Source organism: Ciconia boyciana, chromosome 21 (assembly GCF_034638445.1).
Source record: "Ciconia boyciana chromosome 21, ASM3463844v1, whole genome shotgun sequence".
Lineage (NCBI taxonomy): Eukaryota > Metazoa > Chordata > Aves > Ciconiiformes > Ciconiidae > Ciconia > Ciconia boyciana.
The window spans coordinates 4459010-4479507 of record NC_132954.1 but is presented as its reverse complement, the minus strand read 5'-3'; the positions used below and the strand labels follow the sequence as shown (position 1 = coordinate 4479507).

At 48.0% G+C, this 20498-nt stretch overlaps 1 protein-coding gene across 1 annotated transcript in view; it reads left to right on the top strand.

Moving 5' to 3' along the window:
• The first annotated feature begins 10897 nt into the window (after positions 1–10897).
• Positions 10898–20498, top strand: part of MAN1C1 (mannosidase alpha class 1C member 1) — a 69185-nt gene continuing 59584 nt past the window's right edge. Inside the window, exons 1-2 of the mRNA XM_072884895.1 lie at positions 10898–11218; positions 12018–13028. Coding sequence (XP_072740996.1) covers positions 12456–13028 — 573 coding nt within the window. The 5' untranslated portion in view covers positions 10898–11218; positions 12018–12455. The remainder of the gene's footprint in view (positions 11219–12017; positions 13029–20498) is intronic.

Below are 20498 nucleotides of genomic sequence, written 5' to 3'. Positions count from 1 at the left end.
TTCAGTCTGGAGCAAGGTGAGCCTAATCCTAACCTGCCTCGTGTCTCTTGCTGTGGCTGCAAAGTTCGAAGCAGGGAGTGATAAAGCCTCCTTTAAGTGCTGGCTACCCTGATGAGCTCGTGTTTTATCTGGTTTGGGACCTACTAAGGCCATTTCAGGAAGGTGCTGAAGTGATAACATAATGCAATATCTGGAAAGGCAGTTTCTGGCTGTGTGGTAAGAATAAGTGCAATAGATGGTAAAGCCAGAGGAAACCATTATCAGCATCTAGTCTGAGCTTATACAGAAACACATGGTTCACAGATGACACTTGGTAACATCTGTGCTGAACTCCAAACTTCCATCTGAGTTACAGATCTCTTTAAAACCACACACAGTCTTCAAAACTTGTGAAAAAAGACAATAATTTCTTATATCTTAAAGACCTTTCCAGCCCTGATACAATACTGTATTTCCTCTCCTCAAAAGTTTGATCCACCAGGTGCAAAAGTGCTTTCAAAGAGCAAGAAGGTGGACAACTAGCTCAAGAGGAGAGCCCCTTCCATGTAAAGTGGCATTCTGCAATCAACCATTTGATCATCTGTCCCTGGATTTTTCCTCTTGTCTCCAGGATGACTCTCAGCAATGGCTATTTGAGGGCTGAAGTTCCTCCTCTTTTATCTCTCAGAGCTTCTGATGCCAGTGTCAGGAGGATTTTCTAGGCTGAAATGGAAAGAGCCCTGAGCAAGTTGGGGGAAAGGCTTTGGAAACAGGCCATTAACAAAGCATTAAAGGCTGAGCTGGATTTGCCTTTGGCAAGTACATGCAGGCTTCCCTGGCTTTTGCAGGCTTCTTCCCGGCCCTGACTTGAGATGCTACTGGATGATGCTGCTCCTCCGATCCTGCAAGTACAGGCTGTCGGGAGTGAAGAGTCCCAGTGCACGTGTACGTCTGCCCTCCTCCGTGCCGCACAGCCCACAGGCTGCCCTTGAGGGCCATCATGGACTCAGTGGCTTGTGTCAGAGTGATGGCTGGAAAAACCACCTGACAAATTGAAGCAGACACAAAGCAACAAACTTCCAAGATCAGCGTAGGTGACATTGCTTTTCCACTACCAACCAGCTAGAAAATGAGCAATTACAACCTCCCTACAGTGCTAGCTAACTCCTACAAAGGTACTTGAAAGTACATGGCCTCAGCACTGGCTGTGCTGATTAACTCCATATCCCATACAGCATTTTACAGTCCGTGGGCTTGTGCTCCAAGGAAGCTCAGCCTGTCCTGAGTGTCTCTGGCTTCAAAGAGCCACAAAACCTAGGAGAGTGTCAGCAACGTGAAGACTGTTGCTATTGCAGCTCCCCATCAGAAACCCATCAGCCAGGCTAGAGGACACTGTGTCCCCACAGGTCATGTGTTTCCCATCTTGACGAAGAAATCTTTGGGGTTTGTTTCCTTTCTGAAGCCGGGACAAGAGGACACTGCCCTGTAATTAATTTCCTTACCTCTCCCTTCCCCTGTGACTACTTGATTTCCCCCCTCCCTCGCACTTCTGATACCTGGCAGGTATTTTTATAACCCCATATTTGTTATTTTCTCCAGATCTCATTTTCTATTTTACAGCCTGGCCACCTGGTCAGAGCCTTTTTAATCTGTATGCAGCATGCATGTCTGGTGCAGCCCATAGGAGACCTGTATTTAAAAATGCGTGCTAATATACAACAGCTCAAGGCACAGAAATACAAATGCTTTCTTCCCCCTCTTTTGGGCACTACTGCCGGTTGCAAGGTAGGAAAAGGAAAGACAAACGTCTCCTGAAATGTTATTGGATCCAAGTAGGAGATTTGTCATCCCATGGGATCTCTTAGATAACAGATGGAGAATGATGGGATGGTGAGTCTGGGCTGGTACCACCCGGAGACATCAGATAAGGAAAAGCATTTTCCGGTTTCATAGGGCTTCAGCACTATAACATTGTTTTATTTTGTACTGACCCAGGAAAAATTGAAAGGCAACTGAGGAGGACATTTCTGAACTCAGTAGGAACCTGGAGGATCAAACTCCACTCTCTCCCACCAGTACACAGCAGGGTCCTTCCTACGGCACAGGCTTTGCTGGCACACTTCCACCAGTAAAGCCCCATAGCCAGGAAGGGGCTGATACTAGAAAAGGGAGCTCCTCTGTCAGTGGAGTGCAATTGCCTCTCCAATGCCGATGCTGGGATGATGAGGTGTCTACAAGCTGTGTCTGTGTCAGAGGATATGTTTTGCTTGCGTATGCCACAAGTTAGGTGGGACATCTCTATTCCCCAGGCTTATACTGGCAAAATGTCAACACTTTGGTGTAGACCTCCCCAGGCTCCTGTATAAATACAGTGTAGACAGTGATTCATCTGAGTGGTGTTAGGTGTGACCTGTTTCTCGGGTTGGGACAGATGAACTTCACCCTGAAGGTGACTTAAAAGTTATTCTGGGTTACGCTGAGCCCTCCCCATATTTCAGTGTTTACCAGGAAGCACAGTGCAGCAAACAGCAGAAAGAAGGCAACCATCTGAGGTGGATTTGGCCTTACAGGGGGATATTGGCACTCAAGGGAAAAGTTGATTTTTAAAAAAGAGCAACAATCCTGCCTTTCAGGGGAAAAAAAATAACCTGCAAAATAGGACTGTGACACCAGCATGTCTGCAAAGTGCAGATTCTTCTTCTTTTATGGCTTTAGCTTATGACTTCCCATGATCATTTAAAATCTTAACTCATATTTCTTGTCTGGATACTAATGACCTGACACAGGAACTCCCACTCTTGAAACGTGAACTCCACAGTGTCTCTGTTTTTCTGTATTGGTTAATGTCTGGATAGGGAAAAGGGTAATTCTATAATTTGGCAAAGCAATGCGTAGCAAAGCACTTCAACTTTTACTCCTCTCCACAGGGAATAGAAATATATTTAGCTGCTGGAACGTCTGCCCCATTAACCTTACCTTTTATTTTCTTTTTTCCTACGCACTATTGACCTCTTTGAAAGAGGTTTAAATTCTGCTTACCTTGAAAGTCCCTAGGGAGGGACTTCACCTGCCAGGTACCAGGATCCATGCAAAACACATGAGGCATTTATCCCAATCAATAACCTGGCAGCTTCAGATCGCTACAGAAAGAGGCTGGTAACATCTGAGTAGTGCCAATAAAATACTCCAGAACCTGTGTATTAATCTTAATATAATTGCCCAAAGGGCATCTACTGACCTACTTTGCCTTCCAGTGTAAGTTACTGTACAGTTGACAAATGATTTTAACAGAGCCTTAGTGGTCACCAGAGGATGTCCAATATATAGTGCTATAAGCTGGAATCTTCATTGCAGCACATAGTTTAAACGACTTTTAACTCTTTGGAAGTGCTTCTTTTTCCCTATAATGGAAATATTTACGTTATCCCATTTGAATGCTCTAAGGTGTCTTTATTTCTCTTGGCCTGGCTCATAATGGCCTAGTTCAGAAGCATTAAAGTTTAAGGGAAATGAGCTTGGCACCAAGGGAAGTAGGAAAATATTTTTGTTCCTCTGTAAGATGGATCTGTTTGTGTTAGGAAGGTGCTCGTTCTGTAATGGCGCAGGCTTCTCATTTACCGTGTGCAGGGGAGTGTCTCTGCAGCAGATTCAGGGTCTCTCTACATCACTTTAGTAGCACAGGAAAAAAATCAAGAGGGGTCAAAGGTTTGATCCAATGAGTTTATCAAGGATTTCCTAAACAGTGTCAGAGGGAATCCAATCTAAAGATGGCAATGTTGGACAGTAACTTATCCTATCTGTAGACAAATGGCCAGAGGACCCCCACAGCTCATGGAGTTATCACTTGCCATTAAGTCTAATAACTCTAGTTAATAATCTGACCCAAAGGTTTCTTATACCGTTTTCTCTTGCTGAAAAAAACAAGACTGCTTGTCCTGTAACAGCTATTTTGATAAGTTTCTTTGCAACCTCCAACAAATGTCCTCTGTGTAGACTTCCATATGGTTTATAGGAACTTGGGTTTTTTCAGTATTTTCTTACAGATTGCTACAGAGCACTGTATTAACCCCAAGGGTCTGCTAACCACAAGTTAGAGATCGCTGTCCTAAATTATTGGAGCACTTATCTTATCTATTAGCCCAGAAGGATTCACATACTGATCCTCATCTAAAACTATCCCCTTTGGGCATGATCCTCTTCAGACTCAGCACCAGAGTTGAAAACTGCCGAAGCCCTGCTGAAATCACTAACCCCATGGCATATTTATTAACAGAATTGACAGTTCAGGCAGCGTGTCCGAAGCAGACCGTTGCTCATGGGGTTGACATAAACCGTAAGAGTTCTGAGGCAGGTAATGAAAAAGTATGACTGTGTTTCATCTTTGGCCAAAACACAGAGCAGAACCAAAAGGATATTTTTTCTTCTTCTTCTAGTCTGTGGACAATGAACAGGATGAACAGAAAGGCTTTTCCTCCCATGCTCCCACATGATGATTAATCTTCCCAGCATTTGAAGATGCTGGTCATTATTTCCTGCCTTGCCTTGACATCCACTCTTAAAAAGCAGCAGGAGCAGGGTATATTTATATGATGAAAGAAGATTTTTGTGAAATATGCATTTGTTTCAACATTCTCAGAGCAAACCTAGCCTGACCGTTCAAGGAGAGCAGAGATTATCACATCTGGGGGAAAGCAGAGACTGCTGCAGACATACGAGGATGTCTCTTGGATTCGGGACTGACAATGGACTACACAGATGGTTGTCAAATAAATAGAAATTCACCCTTTGGGAGACTATTTTCCTTTAACAACTAAACCAGTCTTCAGTGACTACCCAGAAGCCTGGCAGTTTCCAAAGGCATCATTCTGGCTGGCTCCTTCTGTGGCTGGAAAATTCCTGTGTTTTGTCAAATAGGGTCCCTTGGCACGCTTTTGAGCTGTGCTCAGTCCCTACCAACGTAAGATGAGACCATCACCTCCTGGTTTCTTTCCAAATAGTTCAGATGACTGCAGACTTGTTAGGAAACTTTGAGTAGCCAGATTCTACCTGAAAAGGAGGGGAGATCTTCCTGCTTCAAACAACTTAAGATAAAAAACTGCTATAGACAGAGGATAATTCATTGCCCAGGATGCTGGCAGGACCACCACATCTTATACAAACTGCTCTTTATATTGACTCTTTTCAATCCAAACCAAATATTTAGGTTTGGTTTAAGATTGTTGGGTTTTCTTAATGCTTCTGTTTGTCAAAAACTGTTTTTGTTTTACTTTTCTTAGACAAAACTGCTCACCAAGTTCATCACCAATTTGTCTGCAGTTCTGATTAGCCTGAACTGCATTTTCTGACAAGTCAACTCTTTTTCTGAAAATTATTCTTAGACATTTTCCACTTGGGATCTTATTTCTGAAGCCATCTAAAATAGGATGTTGCTCCACATTCACAACAGCAAATTCATTGCATTCTTGTGGCCCTTATCTCACTTAAGTAGGAATGGAATACAGTCATTCTGATGATGCCGATTTTAATGGAAAAAAAAAAAAAAAAAAGCCTGTGCAACCTGCTACATTAGTCACCTGGTGTTACAAGAAAGTAATAAACTAGAACTGTTTCCACTCTTTCCATGCACCTTATGCTATGTTTCTGCTTTTGCACAATTTTTCATCTTGTTTTATATTTTCCCTGGCACAGAAGAGGTAAGATTGTTGAGACATAGACCTTTACCATCATTAAGCAAGATTCCTCCTCTTGTGAAAGCTCATTCCTACTCAGTTCTGGTTTAAGAGACACAGAATGGATTGTTATCTCAGATGTGAATGGCTTTTTCCCTTTTTCTTAGAAAACTGATAAGTCTGGCTGAGGTGGTGGTAGGTTTTATATTGTGCAAATGTCTCTCTCTCCTGCTAGCAGAGAACTGCCATTTGAATTCTCAGCGAGACTTCCGTGCATCCCTGAATGTGAGTCTTAATTCAGATAATTAATATCTTGTATGCATGAATATGGAGTTAAAAGAAAAGCAGTCAAACCTGCAGATCAGTGCATGATGATGCGTCTCAATTCAGAGGTTTGGGGGCTAGATATGCTATTTTCTGTGTTTGGAATATGGCTGTAGCAGCTACTAGCAGTTCAATAGCTTCATAGGCAGGGTGAGGTAGCTGCCTTCCTGCATCAGCCATTCACTCTTGACTGGTAAGGAGATGAAGGGGCTTCATAGCTCCTTGTTTTGCAGGTTTAGCACATGAAAATTGTATGCCTGCACAGCGCAAACTAAATGAAATCAGGGCAAAATCCACTACTAGTTTATCTCTTCTTGTTACAGCCTGCAAACCTCCTCCTTGGCAGCACAAGATGGTCGATAGATGTTGCTGAGATCATTTGGAGGAGAAGCAAGGCTGCTCCAAAGAGCCATGCCTTAAACATGCCTTTCTACACCTTTATCAGCTACTTCATACATTAGTTTTCTTGAACCGTATGTAGGTTGGTACTCCAGCCTGTGGCTGGAGGGAACTTATTCTGTTGGCTGAACTCATCTGGGCTATATATCCACCCTGTCTAGGTGGATATATACATGACATTGCTACAGTTAAATTATTATTACAATTTAGCTTTTCAGGTGTCCTATTAGAATATCTCCTACCAAAACAATCCCAGTAATCCATCAGCACATGGTCTAATCTAACAAGCAATCATGCTTTTCACTCTTTGTTCCTTAAGTAACACAAGGCAACAGCACGCTCTCCTAGGTTAAAAGCAAGCTACTACATACACTGTGAAACTGCAATCCACTTTCACATAGCAGATAACGAAGTTCCTAATTATCTAGGCTTCTCAGGAGCCTTGTGTCCTCTGCTTGTATTTCTAAAACCTTAAAATAATCAATATCAGACAGATTTGTTCTGTCCTGAGTCATTACAGACCATCGGGGATTGTTTCACTCATTCTCACAGCGTGTAGACGAGCCCTGCTTTGAGAAAGTTTAAGGCGGCTGTTTGCATAATGTATCAGCCAGTTTAAATGTATGGATTTCCCCTTATCTGATCACAACCAGATAAAATGACGGTAGCTACAGTGGGCCTGACAGCCTACACACATCTAAGCCTTTAAACAGACATTAGACCTTGCTGCTTGCAGGTGAGGAAAAGGGGCTTTGGGGCTGCACAGAGAGGGAAGATGCCTCAGAAGCTTTGTCCTCCCCGAAATGTTCCCCACTGGGCCACGCATGAATAAGACCCTGGGATGGGAACAGCCAGCAGCCATCCCACACAGCATGAGCCCTCCGTTCCCAGCGGGGAGCTCGGCAGCTCATAAGATCAGACTTCAGAAAGCTGAGCAACAAATTAGGCTCCACGCCATGGTAAAGTGTCAGAAATCTTTTAACTACGCACTGAAAGATGGCACCTTGTTCTGTCAACTGCCATGCTTGTTCTCTTAGGCGTAAAGGATTCCTTCCTTTTTAAAGCTGGCAATTTCACCAGGTTTTGTTGTCACTATCTATACTTTGTAGTAGCTATCACACAAAGTTTAGGCGTCTGGTTTACATGCTGAGGCTGCCCTGTTTTAAGGATGCATTTAAATGTACTATCCCTTTCCACTTCATTGAAACAAGGCCGAGTTGTTGGTTTGGTTGGGGGGGGGGGGGAGAGGGTGTTGGTGGTTTTTGTTGGGTTTTTTGGTGGGGTCTTTTTGTGTTGGTTTTTTTTTTTTTTTGCAAAACTATGTTAAGCCTGAAAACTGTCTGCCAGTAATACAGAGACTTTCTTCCATCTGCCTGCTCTAGCCTTTCATTGCTGTGATGCCTAAAAATCACAGGTTTGAGTGGTTCTGAGAGGGCTTTTTGGCTAAGAACTGGAGTGCTATTCCAGCACAAGAGAGACACCCTGGCCACTCTTGCAGCCAGAATGGGAGCATTTTCTCCAGTGAGAGGAGAAAAAAGAATCAAGCCTACTTTAAAAGATAGGCTGGAGGCTTGAGCATAATTATCTTGCCAAACTCTTTTGCCTCGAGTATTATCTATCACTCTGTAGTTTTCTTCCTCACAGAAAGGTAGATATTAAATTCTATTTTTCTTGTGGCCATTAAAAAAAAGTAATTTTCTCAAAATTATTTCTTCCAGTCCTGCTAAAAACAAGAATCATAATGCAGCAGGACCCCCACCTTTCCAGTAATTATACTCTGCCTCCTAACTCCTTCAACACCAATTTCTTGATTTATTTGGCTTATGTCTGGAACTGCAGTCATATGCAGAGACTGGGCTCTCTGTCTTATTATGACACAGACTAAATTGTTTTAAAAATGTAATTAAACATTTTCCTTGAAGACAATGCTTTGTCTTCTTTAAGAAGAATGGTATCTTAATTTAACCTAATTTAGAAAACCTTTAATTTCTAAGCATTTACCTTCAAGACAATGTTATGCTAAACCCAAAGCAAAACAAAAAGATTTCTTAATTTAACCTAATTAAAAGATAAGCCTCCAACTTTCCTATCACTGCTGTATAAAATGAAGAGCTAGGCATAGCCTTTCGGTTTGTTCAGAACTGTCTATTTTATTATCCCTCTGGTTTGTTCTCAGCTGTCAATTTTATTATCCTACTTGCTGCCCGCAAATCCTCTTAGAAAGCAGAGCTATCTAACCTTTTCAGTCCTGGGGCCATCTATAAGAAGATCAAGGGACCACCACTGCAATAGCAGAGGTTTTTGGTTTGGTAGGTTTGGGGTTTGGTTTTGTTTTTGTGTTTTTATAAGGCTGAGACAAAATGCAGCCTGCTGCGTGAGGTCTCCCCAGGGAAGAGGAGATCTGAAGGGGGGGTGAAGGATTTTTTTCCTTCAGCGCGAGGCTGAGACAGGGTGTTAGGTGTTGGGCGAAGGGATGATGGAGTGATGGTCTGGTGCTGGTGCTGGTCCCTGGGGGACCACTGATAAATGCACGAGGCAAGGCAGCAGTAAAAGCCTTCCCAACCACATCAATGCTCCAAATAACGGAGCCAGCAGCTGGCTTTCAGGTTTCTCCCCCTTCTCCCTGCGAAGGTGTGCAAAGAAGCAAAACCAAATCCTTTGCGAGGAGCTCCCCTGGGCTTCAAGGAGCCTGTGGAGCATCTGCCGCACTCAGCGAGGCTCCGGTGCGACCTGCCAAAATGGAGCAGCCAAATCTACTCCCCTCTCCCTCGTGGTTCAGCTACAGGGCAGGGAAGGGAGAGCAGCTGTGCAGAGCGTTCCTCGAGCAGCTGCTCTGGAGGAAACCATACGCGGTGGCTGAGAGACGGTGCCTGCATCTCCCTCTTGCTCAGGCTGAACTGGTCCTGCCTGCAAACCACAGGGGATGGTTCAAAGGACACATTTCAAAACCAAATAATCAAGATGCAAATTTGCCTCTGAGGGTGGTTGTGTTCAACGTCTACTGGGCAGCCACTAGACAGCTAAGAGCACAAGGCTTACTTTTTAGTTTTATTTTGTCTAGATAAAAACCTGCAGCAGTTGTGGAAGTGTACGGAAGGGTAAGGCAGGATGATCACTCACCTTGAGCATAGCCGGGTCGACAGCGACTCCTGAATCCTGCTCCTAGAGCTGCTCTGCCACCCACTTTATATCCCTTTATAGCACTTTTCATAGGAAAATGACAACGTAACTGGTTCTCAGCTGAACAGTTCCAAATGTGGGGCCCTGCAACATGCTCCAGCCAGACCCAGCAATCAGATCAGGTATTTCTTTCCTGTGGTATTAGTTATTTATGAAGAAGGAGCACACTGAGCGCAGGAAGACGCAAACAGCAGATGATTTCTTCCCTCACAGCTCCAGCTCCTTTCCAGCTTACAAAATGTTCTCTTTAGCTCTTCCAAGTTTAGTCACATCAATACTTCGGGTAGCTGCAGTTTCCCCTTTCCTGTGAGCCTTCTCATGCTCACAGCACCCAAAAACCATCTCCGGTGACCTCCACCCATCCAGCTCCATTTCAGAGCAGTTTCAGATGCCTTCGGCTTTGGGTGGTGGCCTTTTTTCTCTTTTGTTGCTAATTCTGCAGAAGAGTTTTGTTGTTTTTTTTTTTTAAACATTTATGAGCAGAAACGCTTCAGTTCACCATCTACGCCTCCGGTATAGTATTACCTCACAGGGTGACTGTGAGATTTGGTTAGTTCTTGTATGGTACGTTGAAGGTTAAAGGTGTGTGATAAGGATTTAAGCATTTGGGATTCAGATGTGCTTCATAGCAGTTGACTCTGGGCTCATCAGAAAGGCGGCTCCCAAACCATCTCTGGCCCCTCTCTGAGGCCCCTGCTCCTGGTCAGGGATGAGCTGCCATGACAGGCCTTTGGGAAAAGGTCCCTCCTGGGGGTTTTGACCCTCTAGCACACGCCAGACTTCAGGCAGCAGGCTATGGGGGCTGTGCGGGTAAATCCGCCCCTCAAGAGCCCTCACGACGGCTGAGGTGAGGGGAAGACGACGCCCGGCCCGGCCCGCACCTGCCGAGCCCTCACAACTGCCCCAGCCCGCCCCGCGCCCTCAGCCCCTATTTAAAGCGGCTGGACCCCCGTCCGCCAATCGCAGCGGGGATGGGGCACTCCTCGCAGCCAATGGAAGGCTGGCTGGAGGAAAGGGGCGGGGTGAGGCGCTCCCCCAGCTCGAGCCGGGCAACTGTGGTAAACAAGCGGGCGGGTCTCCCGGCTTTCCTGGCGTTTGGAAGAGCCAACGGGTGAGGCCAGGCTCCACCAGAGAGCCAATAGCAAGCGAGTGCGGAGCGCGGCTCTGGGGGCGAGCGTCACGGCGGGCAGGACCTGGTCTGCTGATTGGCTCGCGACGCCTCCGCCTCCTCCCCCGAGTGACCGTTGGCAGGAGGAGGGGCGGGGCGAGGGGCGGGGCGAGGGGCGGGGCTGGCGGCGCTGTCGCAGTGAGCGGCGGTGGAGGCGGGCGGTGCGGGCGGGCTGCGTGTGCGGGCACCGGGCAGCGCAGCCCGGCGGGTCCCCTTCGGCGGGGAGGAAGGCGGGGCGGAGCGGGGAGGAGGTGAAAAGCAGAGGCCTTTAAGTAGCTTGATGCAGTTAGGTACTTCCCTTCTGGATGCTTGGATGGGCAGGAGAGAGGAGCTGCCCCCTGGAGAGCCCGGCAGGCAGCCAGCCTCTTCCTCCTCTGAATGTAACGGGCACTTGTGAGCGCTGACAGCAGCGAGGGGTTCTCGCTTTTGAGATGCGCGGGCAGGACTGAGAAGATTTTGTTCCCTGTAGGACCCAGAGTGGCTTGGATTTGTCAGAGGGGTGAGTAAACAGGGCTGGGGGTAGGAAAGCTTCTGCCAAGCGGGTTTGACAGCGTGTTTGGGGGGCAGCGCCGGTCCTGCCCGTAGGAGTAGGGGAGATTTGGGGCTTGTAGGTAGGTCTTTAAAAGGTGTCCTGCTTTTTGAAAGTGGTCCTGCTTTCTTTCGTGGTCTGAAAGTTGAGCTCTGTCTCTTCCAGCGCACGTAAGGAGGGGACTGGTGTGGGGGGGTGAATAACTCTAACAGCAAGGCAGAGATTTGGGAGAAAGGAGGAATTCGCCGGGATCCATTTAGCAAAAGCACAATCCGTAGATTTTTTAAATTTTTTATTTCCTCAAGAAACTTAGCCCGAGCCGAGCTTTCCGCATGGCTTGTTTGCAGCCCCATCATCTTCAGCCCTCTGCGGGCGGAGGCAGCTCCTGGCAGCTTGCTGAGGAGCGGAGCAGCCTCATCCCTGTTTCTCTGCTCTCTGTCCCTGGGCACCCTGCCTCTCCCGGGGTTTGGAAGAGCCTGGCGAGACCCTGCCTCGCTCCTCGTCAGGGCGCGGATCCTCCTCTTGGCCCCAGGGCTGCCCCGCCAGAAGAGCCCGGCAGCCCGGAGCTGTAGGGGATGGTGCAGAGCTGGGAGCTGCTCGCAGACTAGAGAATCGATGGCAAAGTCCGGAGAGAGGGAAAACGAACTAGCGTGGCTGGAGGGTGGGGGAACGGCTGGGGAGGCGGCAGACCCTCCGGGACACAGGCTGTAACGCCGGCTGCATCCTTCTTGGTGTTGAATGAACGCGCTCTTATCTCCCCCCCTCGCAGGAATGCTGCAGCATGAACCCACCGCCTAGGGAGGAGGGATCGCACCTCCTCGGCACCGCTCCCTGAGCCAGCCCGACAGCAGCCGTCCGGTGGGGAGCCTGCACGGGGGACTGACGCCGGGAGCAGCCCAGCCTTGCCGCTCCGCCGCCCGGCTCCGGCGGGATGCGCTCGCCGCCGCCTTCATGCCGGAGGGGGGGACTCTGAACCGCCGCTGCGCGCCCTGCGAGCCTCTCCGGCAAGGACCCCGGGCAGCGGCGGGGCCCCGCGGCTCAGCCCGGTCCGGAGCCATCCACGTGTCACCCGCCGGCGGTCCCCGGTGAAGGCGGCTGCTCCAGCCGGTGGTGCGGGGGAGTGAACCCTGAGCCCTTCGCCGCAGAAGCCAGCGGCGTCCCCCGGGGTGGCGGCGGATCCCGCCCGGTGGCCGCGATCCGGTGCCCCATGGTGCTGCTGCGGAAGCTGCCGGGCATGCCGGGCTGGCCGGCGGCGCTGGGGCTGCGGCTGCCGCAGAAGTTCCTGTTCCTGCTCTTCCTCTCGGGCCTGCTCACGCTGTGCTTCGGGGCCCTCTTCCTCCTGCCCGATTCCTCCCGCTTCAAGCGCCTCTTCCTGCCCCGCCGGGCCACCACCGCCGCCTCCTCCTCCTCTTCTTCCTCCGCCTCCTCCTCCTCCGCCTCCTCCTCCTCCACCCGCGACACCGACCTGCCCCGCAGCCCCCCCGCCGCCGCCGAGCCCCGCCACGCCAGCCCCGCCGCCCCCCGCCGCCTCCGGGAGAAGCTCCGCACCGCCGCCCGCATGGCCGGCCCGCCGGCCCACACCGCGCCGGGCTCCCGGCAGCAGGTGCAGGGCGGCGAGCGGCGAGGCGAGCCCGCCACCGGGGCTCCCCCCGCCCGGGAGACGCGAGCTCCGTTCCGCTTCGACTACGAGCAGTTCCGCCGGAGCCTCCGCCACCCGGTGCGGGGCAGGCGGCCCGGTGAGGACCCCGAGACCCGCGCCCGCAGGATGAAGGTTAAAGAGGTGAGGAGACCCCCGGCACCCCACTCACGGCCGTGTCCCCCCCTCGGTCAGCCCTCGCCTTCCCCTCACGGCCGTGTCCCCCCCTCGGTCAGCCCTCGCCTTCCCCTCACGGCCCTGTCACCCCTCGGTCAGCCCTCGCCTTCCCCTCACGGCCGTGTCCCCCCCTCGGTCAGCCCTCGCCTTCCCCTCACGGCCGTGTCCCCCCCTCGGTCAGCCCTCGCCTTCCCCTCACGGCCGTGTCCCCCCCTCGGTCAGCCCTCGCCTTCCCCTCACGGCCCTGTCACCCCTCAGTCAGCCCTCGCCTTCCCCTCACGGCCGTGTCCCCCTCGGTCAGCCCTCGCCTTCCCCTCACGGCCGTGTCCCCCCTCGGTCAGCCCTCGCCTCCCCTCACGGCCCTGTCACCCCCTCAGTCAGCCCTCGCCTCCCCTCACGGCCCTGTCACCCCCTCAGTCAGCCCTCATCTCCCCTCACAGCCTCATCCTCTCCTCATTGCCCCCATTCTCCTCACACACCCCTCACTTCCCCAGCCTTGCCCTCATTTCCCACACGGGCCCCTCATGCTCCTTTCTCCCTCCTTTTCCCACGGAAGGTGACAGGAATTGGGGGGTGTCTCTTTCCGTGGGGGTGTCCTGCAGCGTGGCCCTGTGTGTATGAGGTGTCAGCGGGTGCATATGCCTGTCAGCTACTGCACGCACCTCCTCGCACCGGAGAGGAAATGTTAGGGCAGCCTGATAGGGTGTGACTAGAAATTAAAGAGCTGAAATTAGGCAAAGGGAAATTTCAGCTTAGTTATTAGGAAAAAAAACTTGCTTGGCAGGAGGTGTCGGTGGTTGTGCAAGGGGCTTCCTCCCCGGGGTATCGGCGTTAACCTGGCTGCTTGACGCAAAAGCTGGTAGATGACGAAACTTGCGCTGGTCCGTGGGGATGGAGGGAGGGGATGTGCCCTCGCAGGAGTCGGGGAGGAGGCGTGGGACTGACTGTCCCTGTAAATCGTTTGTCCTTACTCTGGGTGGAGTTGGCTTGGGACTTGTCCGCTAACAGCGACCTGGAGGCTGTCCTCGCTTAGACCCCGGTGAGCCTGGGTAACATCGTCGGCGGGCTTAAGGAGTGTAACAGAGGGGAGAATTTGGCCTAGTGCCTACGGTTTGTGCATAAAAGCCCGGCAGCCTCAGAAATGTTGCAGAGCAATCTGTGACCTAGTTAACCGAGAGCTATAGATTCTGTGTAGTATTCGATTGTGTTTGTGTACCTCTTGCTACGATGGATAACCAACTTGGAGTGAATTTTGGCCTAGTGAGAGGTGCCAATAAGCAAAATGCACAGATTTAATTAAGCAGAGTATAAATTTCCTGGGTTTGTTCTCTCACAGAGGTGTAGGCATTCAGCAAAGACGCTGCCCCAGGTTGAACAGAGAAAGAAGTCAAAGAATAACACACCGAGTGCTTTCATCTGCTATAACCTGTGTTTTAAAAACAGTTTTTTAAAGCTCCCCTCCTGATATCTCTGTCAGTCATTAAAACAAAGGCTGCACCACTGGTAAAATTCCAACTTCTCTGCCAGACAACCAGACACAACACACCCAGGGGTGCTGGGTTTGTTCACGATCCCAGGCGTGACTGAGCCATCCTTTCGCTCTGCATCTCAGTGGCAGGGTATCTGGAATATTCCAGTACCTGGCTGTCTCGTGGGCTTGGAGGTGCAGAGCATGTGCTTGAATATGCTGCAGACTCCTGCTTTCAAGGTATGCTAGGGAAGCACGACGCACCCATGAATAACCCAGCTTCCACTCTGTACAATCAAATCAAATTGGAAATCAAATTTATGAAAGCTAGTGGAATTCAGTCCTTTATTTGTAGTTAATTATTTTTTAAATACAGGATTATTGCAAGTTGTATGGATTCAGCCCCATCTGTTTATAACAGCCGTAATCAGTGCTGGGTAGCAGAGTTAGATTTTTCAAGGATGAGAATCCATAAATACTAGTTTTATACTGACAGCTAATTACTCTTCAAACAGAGCCCTTATTCCTTAAAAGTGCCTGCACTTCTATTTATTCAGAAAGAGAAAGAGAAACAAATATGGTGCTGAGATATGAGACTGAATGTGCAAAACAAGGGGCGGTGGTACAGCTTGTGGAAGAGAGAAGGTGTGTCCTTCTTTTGCAAATCAAAAAGGCATGAGGAAAACAAACCAAGAGAGGTTAGAAGACAAATGCTGGGTAAAAAGAAACAGATGGGTAAAAAAAAAATTGCAAGGAAGAAATAAGTCAAGTCATGATGCAGCATTTGGGTTAGCAAATACTCCTCACGTGATGCGAGAGATGCCCGCAGGGCAGATGGTGGGTTTGCTGGCCGTTTTAAGGTGGTGTATGCAGTAGCAGCAAGTAGCTTTTCTCTCCTTCTTCCAGAGCTTTAAGCCTTGTAATTTGCTAAGATGTGTTCCAAACTGTCCTGGTACTTAAAGTTTTGGGTTTTTTTTTCCCCCCCCTTAGGCCATTCTCAGAGGTCAGCACCTGTATAACAGGGAGGATGGATATGAATGGGATTTGTTGATATTTTTTTTTCCCCTCATCTGTCTGCCAGAGCCTAGATGAAAGACAGGAGAAAGGACTGGTGCATGATCAAAGACCAGGGCTGATGCCCAACCTAGAGACTGGGAACTTTCTATTTTCTCGCAGGACCCTTCAGTCTGAGCAGGAGTCCGAGCAGGCGTCTGCTCTTTCCCACCCAGCCTCTAAAGCTGCTTGATGCTTCAGCCAAAGAAGAGGGTGTGTCATTAGTTTCTTGGCTGTTACGTGTGGAAAGTGTCGACTAATGTAGTCCTGCTAGACTTTTTCTGCTTAAAAGATAGTGTTGTCCAGAGTGTGAAACCCACCACTGTGGTGTCACCCACTTTACTGCTGTTTGGGAAAGCTCTGAGCAGCGGTAGGGGCACCGGAGCTGTTTGTAGATTAAGGAGTCTGGCCGGGGGTATATCTGCCTCGCTCATTTGTGTGCTTTGAATGCTGTGTTTCCTAGAAGTGCAGAAAGGAAAAGCGGTGGGTTAGCAAGTTGAAATGGCTTGTAGAAGTCTGTTAAAAGGAGTAAGTTCTGCAGTGAGCTGAGCTGACGTGTGCACGCAGCTATGCTGCTTTGCACTGGTGGGCGACTTAGCAGAGTGGCAGGCTTCTTAGGTTCGACTTACGTTTTTAAAGACAAGTCCAGAGTCAAATACGCAGTTGTTTTTCCTGAAGGAAAAAAAGAGAGCACCTGTATTGCGCAGACTGCTTACTGCAAAAGGTCACTGGTCACCTGGAGAATTGCCTAGGATGTACTGCTATGTGCTACTGTGGGCAGCTGAGTGCTGTGGGCACTCTGACCTTTTGAAGAAAACTGCAACAAAACCAAATAACAATCTCCCCATGCTACAGGTTGGGAAATTTAAAAGGGCCCAGGATTATTCATCTCTTAAACTGACCTCTGGAAAACCTATTAGTTCTGTAATTGATCAGTCATGCATGGCTTCAGGGAATAGCTAATTTTTTACACGTGCCAAATACTAATCACTGATGTTCAAGAAAAAAAAAAAGTGGTTGTAGTCAGAAAGTGACTGCAGAAATGCCACAGTGGGATTCCATATTTATTTGCTCTCAACAATTTCCAGATCAAATTGGCTCAGTGAAAAGTCAAAATTATTTCCCCTCCAACTGCCGCTACTGCAAATTCAGCCTCAGATCTGGAAAAATCGGACCGTATGGTTTCTGCCTTTTGCATCATAACCAGTAATAAAGATTTTGCTGTTGGAGCTGAGCTGACAGTTTTGCTGATGATGGATGAAGCAAAACAGACTGCTTCTTGCTGTACTGTTGCTGTGTTGGCTTCATGGGTCTCATAGGTAGGGAAGCGCTGGGGAGAGAGAACAGCATTTCTCTGAAGTATTTTTATACCGACCCTACTAATGCTGTCCAGTGCTTAAGGACAACCACTGTAACCAGCTAGACCTGAAGGTGTCCATCAATGAAATTAAACTAGCTAGCTTCCTTCCAGTCATGAGACGTGAGAAAAATGTGAACAGTGAAAGAGATTGACTGGTTTTTCTTTTCTTCTTTGGGTACAAAAAGGTGAGTTTCCTTGCCTGATGTCTGAGAATACCTAATACCTTAACCTGACAGTGTCCTTTGTCCCTTTCAAATAAGGGAATATGTCAAATTCAGGCAGGCTTTTAGTCCTCTGCTGGGATTGTACCCTTGGGTTTGACACATGCATTCATTTCCTCCCGATTAGTAATACTGAAGCCTATTTGTTTTACAGTGCAGTTCTCCTTCATCCTGGCTTTTCTTCCTGTCTCCACCTTCGTTTGCCTCACCTTGCTGTCTGCTGTCCTCTTTTAACACAGCTCTAAAGATGTATTTGCTTTTGAAAAATCAGACCCCAGGGGGAAGAAGGCCATCAGAGTCTGTGTACACAGTTATCCTGCATCACTCTGCAGATTAGCAGGCACCTGTTAAGGTAGATCAGTCTTTTAACACAAATATCTTGACAGTTTGTCACTGAAAGATAATTGGCAAGAAACAGGAATGTTATCAGGAGCTCAACTTTTGCAAAAAGTTACTTGGTGTTGTTTGCTGAGTTCCTTTTGTGTGGTTTTGACAGTCCTGACCAGTGATCCCTTCCGCGACAGAAAAGCATGTGCTGTTGGGGCAGAGCTGGGGAAGTGCTGCTTGTTCTCCTGAATTTGTGCTGCATCCCTGACCCCTGCTGGGAGAAGTGTCTGATCAGACACTCGTTCCATCTCCCACACCTTCGTGGAGGCAAGCTGTGGGTATTCTCAGGGGATTTTATATGGGTGCATAAGCACCAGGAACTGGATTGTGATCACCAATTTATTGAAAGCAGGGCTCAAAACAGTTCTCAGTTTGAGTTACAATTGGCCTGTTGGTACAATGCTGTGAATCACATTGTCAGTCGTCCCTGAGCCATCTCATTTCTGAAGCCAGCAGTAAAAATGTTTCAGATGGCTCCCTTTCCCTACAGTGTGCAACTTCTAGTCTTCCATTTGGAGAAAATGCCTTTTCTTTCTGTAATCTGGGGATGAACAGTACTACAAGCAAATAATGTAATCCGTCAGTAGCTTCAGTACGTGAGTTGCACCACGCACAGTTCTAGATGGAAGTGCACCTCCCCATGCACGTGTTTCTCACCAAGACCCATGGAAAATGTCTAATCCTTTGTGCTGGTCAAATGTAAATCCAGTGACTTCCAACAGATTTACTTTGGATGCTTTGGGTAAAGAAAACTGTTTTCAGTAAAATACTTATTATAATGGACTAGAATGATGATCTCAAACCAGTCAGGTATACTGTGCTCAGATCATAATTCTTTCTCTGGGGTAGAAATACCTTTGCAATGAGAGAATTTCTCTGCAGTTGGAAGCACTGGCTGGCTCCAGGCTTGCTGGAATTTTCCTTTGCTCCATGCTGCTTCTCATGCATTTATTTGCTGAACCTGTGAAAAAGGGTACTATACTGTAAATCCCACAAATGGTGCATACAGTGTATTTTTTGCTTCACTAGCCTCCGGTGGATTCATGCAAACAAGATTTAGACCTAACCTGTCTCAGCCTCTTTTGGCTGTAGGGTATACAGTTAATTGACTAAAAATATATTTGTTCTGTTGTCATAATGCATGACTATAGAAAATGCTTCACATGCTGTGGTCCATGCTACAGTGCTGCTTGCCTTAGAGATGCCAGTGATACCTTAGTGCACGCTATTACTGATATTACTCGGGCTGAGGGCATTTTGGAATTTGGAACTACTGTGCAATTTGAAGACATTTGTTCTTATCTACAAAATCCAGCACTGGAAGCACTTGTTCCACAACAACTAAATTTGGTGCGAGACTAGTTTATAAACTGCCACTTAAAGACAATGCACTATTCGCACAACAGCAAAATTGTTGGAGTATGTACCTCTCCAGACAGATTACAGATAATGACTGAATGCAAGTGCTGGACATGGTGAAATGAGTTTCCAGGACTCACACACAAGCGTGTCGTGCAGAAGGACCTACACCTTGCTGAATTACTTCAGTCAATACACATGAGCTCTCTGAAGGGTCTCAAATAAAAAGACAAGGGGTTTAGGACAGTAGGGATGGAGCCTGGCTACGGCCTGTCAGTAACATCCTGCTGTAACCACAGGGACGTACCGTCGGGGAGCAGGAGCGAATGTGGCCGTGGTCGAAGCGGGGGGTCACATAGCGGGGGGCTGCTAGGTGAGGTGGCCTACTGTGCCTCGCTGTGTGGTACCAGTGGTGGGCCAAGTTCCCATCACCCCCCCGTTCCCCATCAATCTGGGGACTGTGTATATGCAGTTGTGCAAATATTTACTAAAAAGCAGTCACCTATGTTAAGATTCCATCTTTCCAGCCAAAATATTTATAGACTCTTGATTAACTTTTTAATCAACGATTAGGTCTGCCCCTTAATGGGAGAAAGATTTTTGTGTCTAGTGTTCTCTCCTTTGGATCTGTATGCAAGGCTTTACCAGATGATGTTAATCAATCACATTTGTTTTACTCTATTAGTCTATTATTGTTTAGATTGTTTATCTTTTTGTTTTGATGTTTTTGAGTATGTTTTTCAATATTTAAAACAGTTCAGGATTTAGATGGGAGACTGAGAGGGGGGAAAGGAGAATGTATCTTAGATCAGTCTGTCATTTAGTTCTGAATATAAAACTGACATGAAGCTGTCAAAAGGAGAAAGCAGGAAAGAGTATTCACTTCATTGGTGGGAAAAGGAAATCTTGTGCTTGGAGCATTTTAATTTTTATACTTAGGAAAGAGACTAAATTTACATTCCCCAAAAAAGTACTTTTCACTGAACACCATGAATGGATTTGGCATGAGGAGCGAACACACTTCCATGATTGCTGTCTTACTGCGTATCCCCTTGGCGCTTCAGTTCATCATATGACACAACGTTTTGGAAGGGCTCCAGAGAAGCTGTCATGGGCAGTGGTGTCAGTGATCCGTGCATAACGCGAGTGCATTGTGCATGATGGATCCGAACCATTGTAGGGAAGAGAGCACAGTGGGAACACTGAAGGACTGGATAATAAACATCCTCTATTTATGGGACAGGGATGTTACTCATTTGTACTCTTACTAAAGGGGGCAAAGCACCTGCTGTTAATTAGAACAGGACACTTGGTCCTGGGTTCTGTTCCCGATGGCAGACTCATCATGTCGCTATATGGATCCAGTATGCACCTCTGTAAAATGGGCACAATTTTTTTTTTATCCCTAATCCAGCAAGCTAATACAAGGCAAAACTGTTTTCTCTCAGGCACTTCAGTATTCCCTAGGAGGACACTGGAGTGTAAGTAATGGCTAGAGGTTGGACTAAACTGAAGTGACTTTAGTGCTTCCCTTTTGCATCTAATTATCTTGACAGCAGAGATGCAGAGTCCCCTGTGTGTGCATCTGC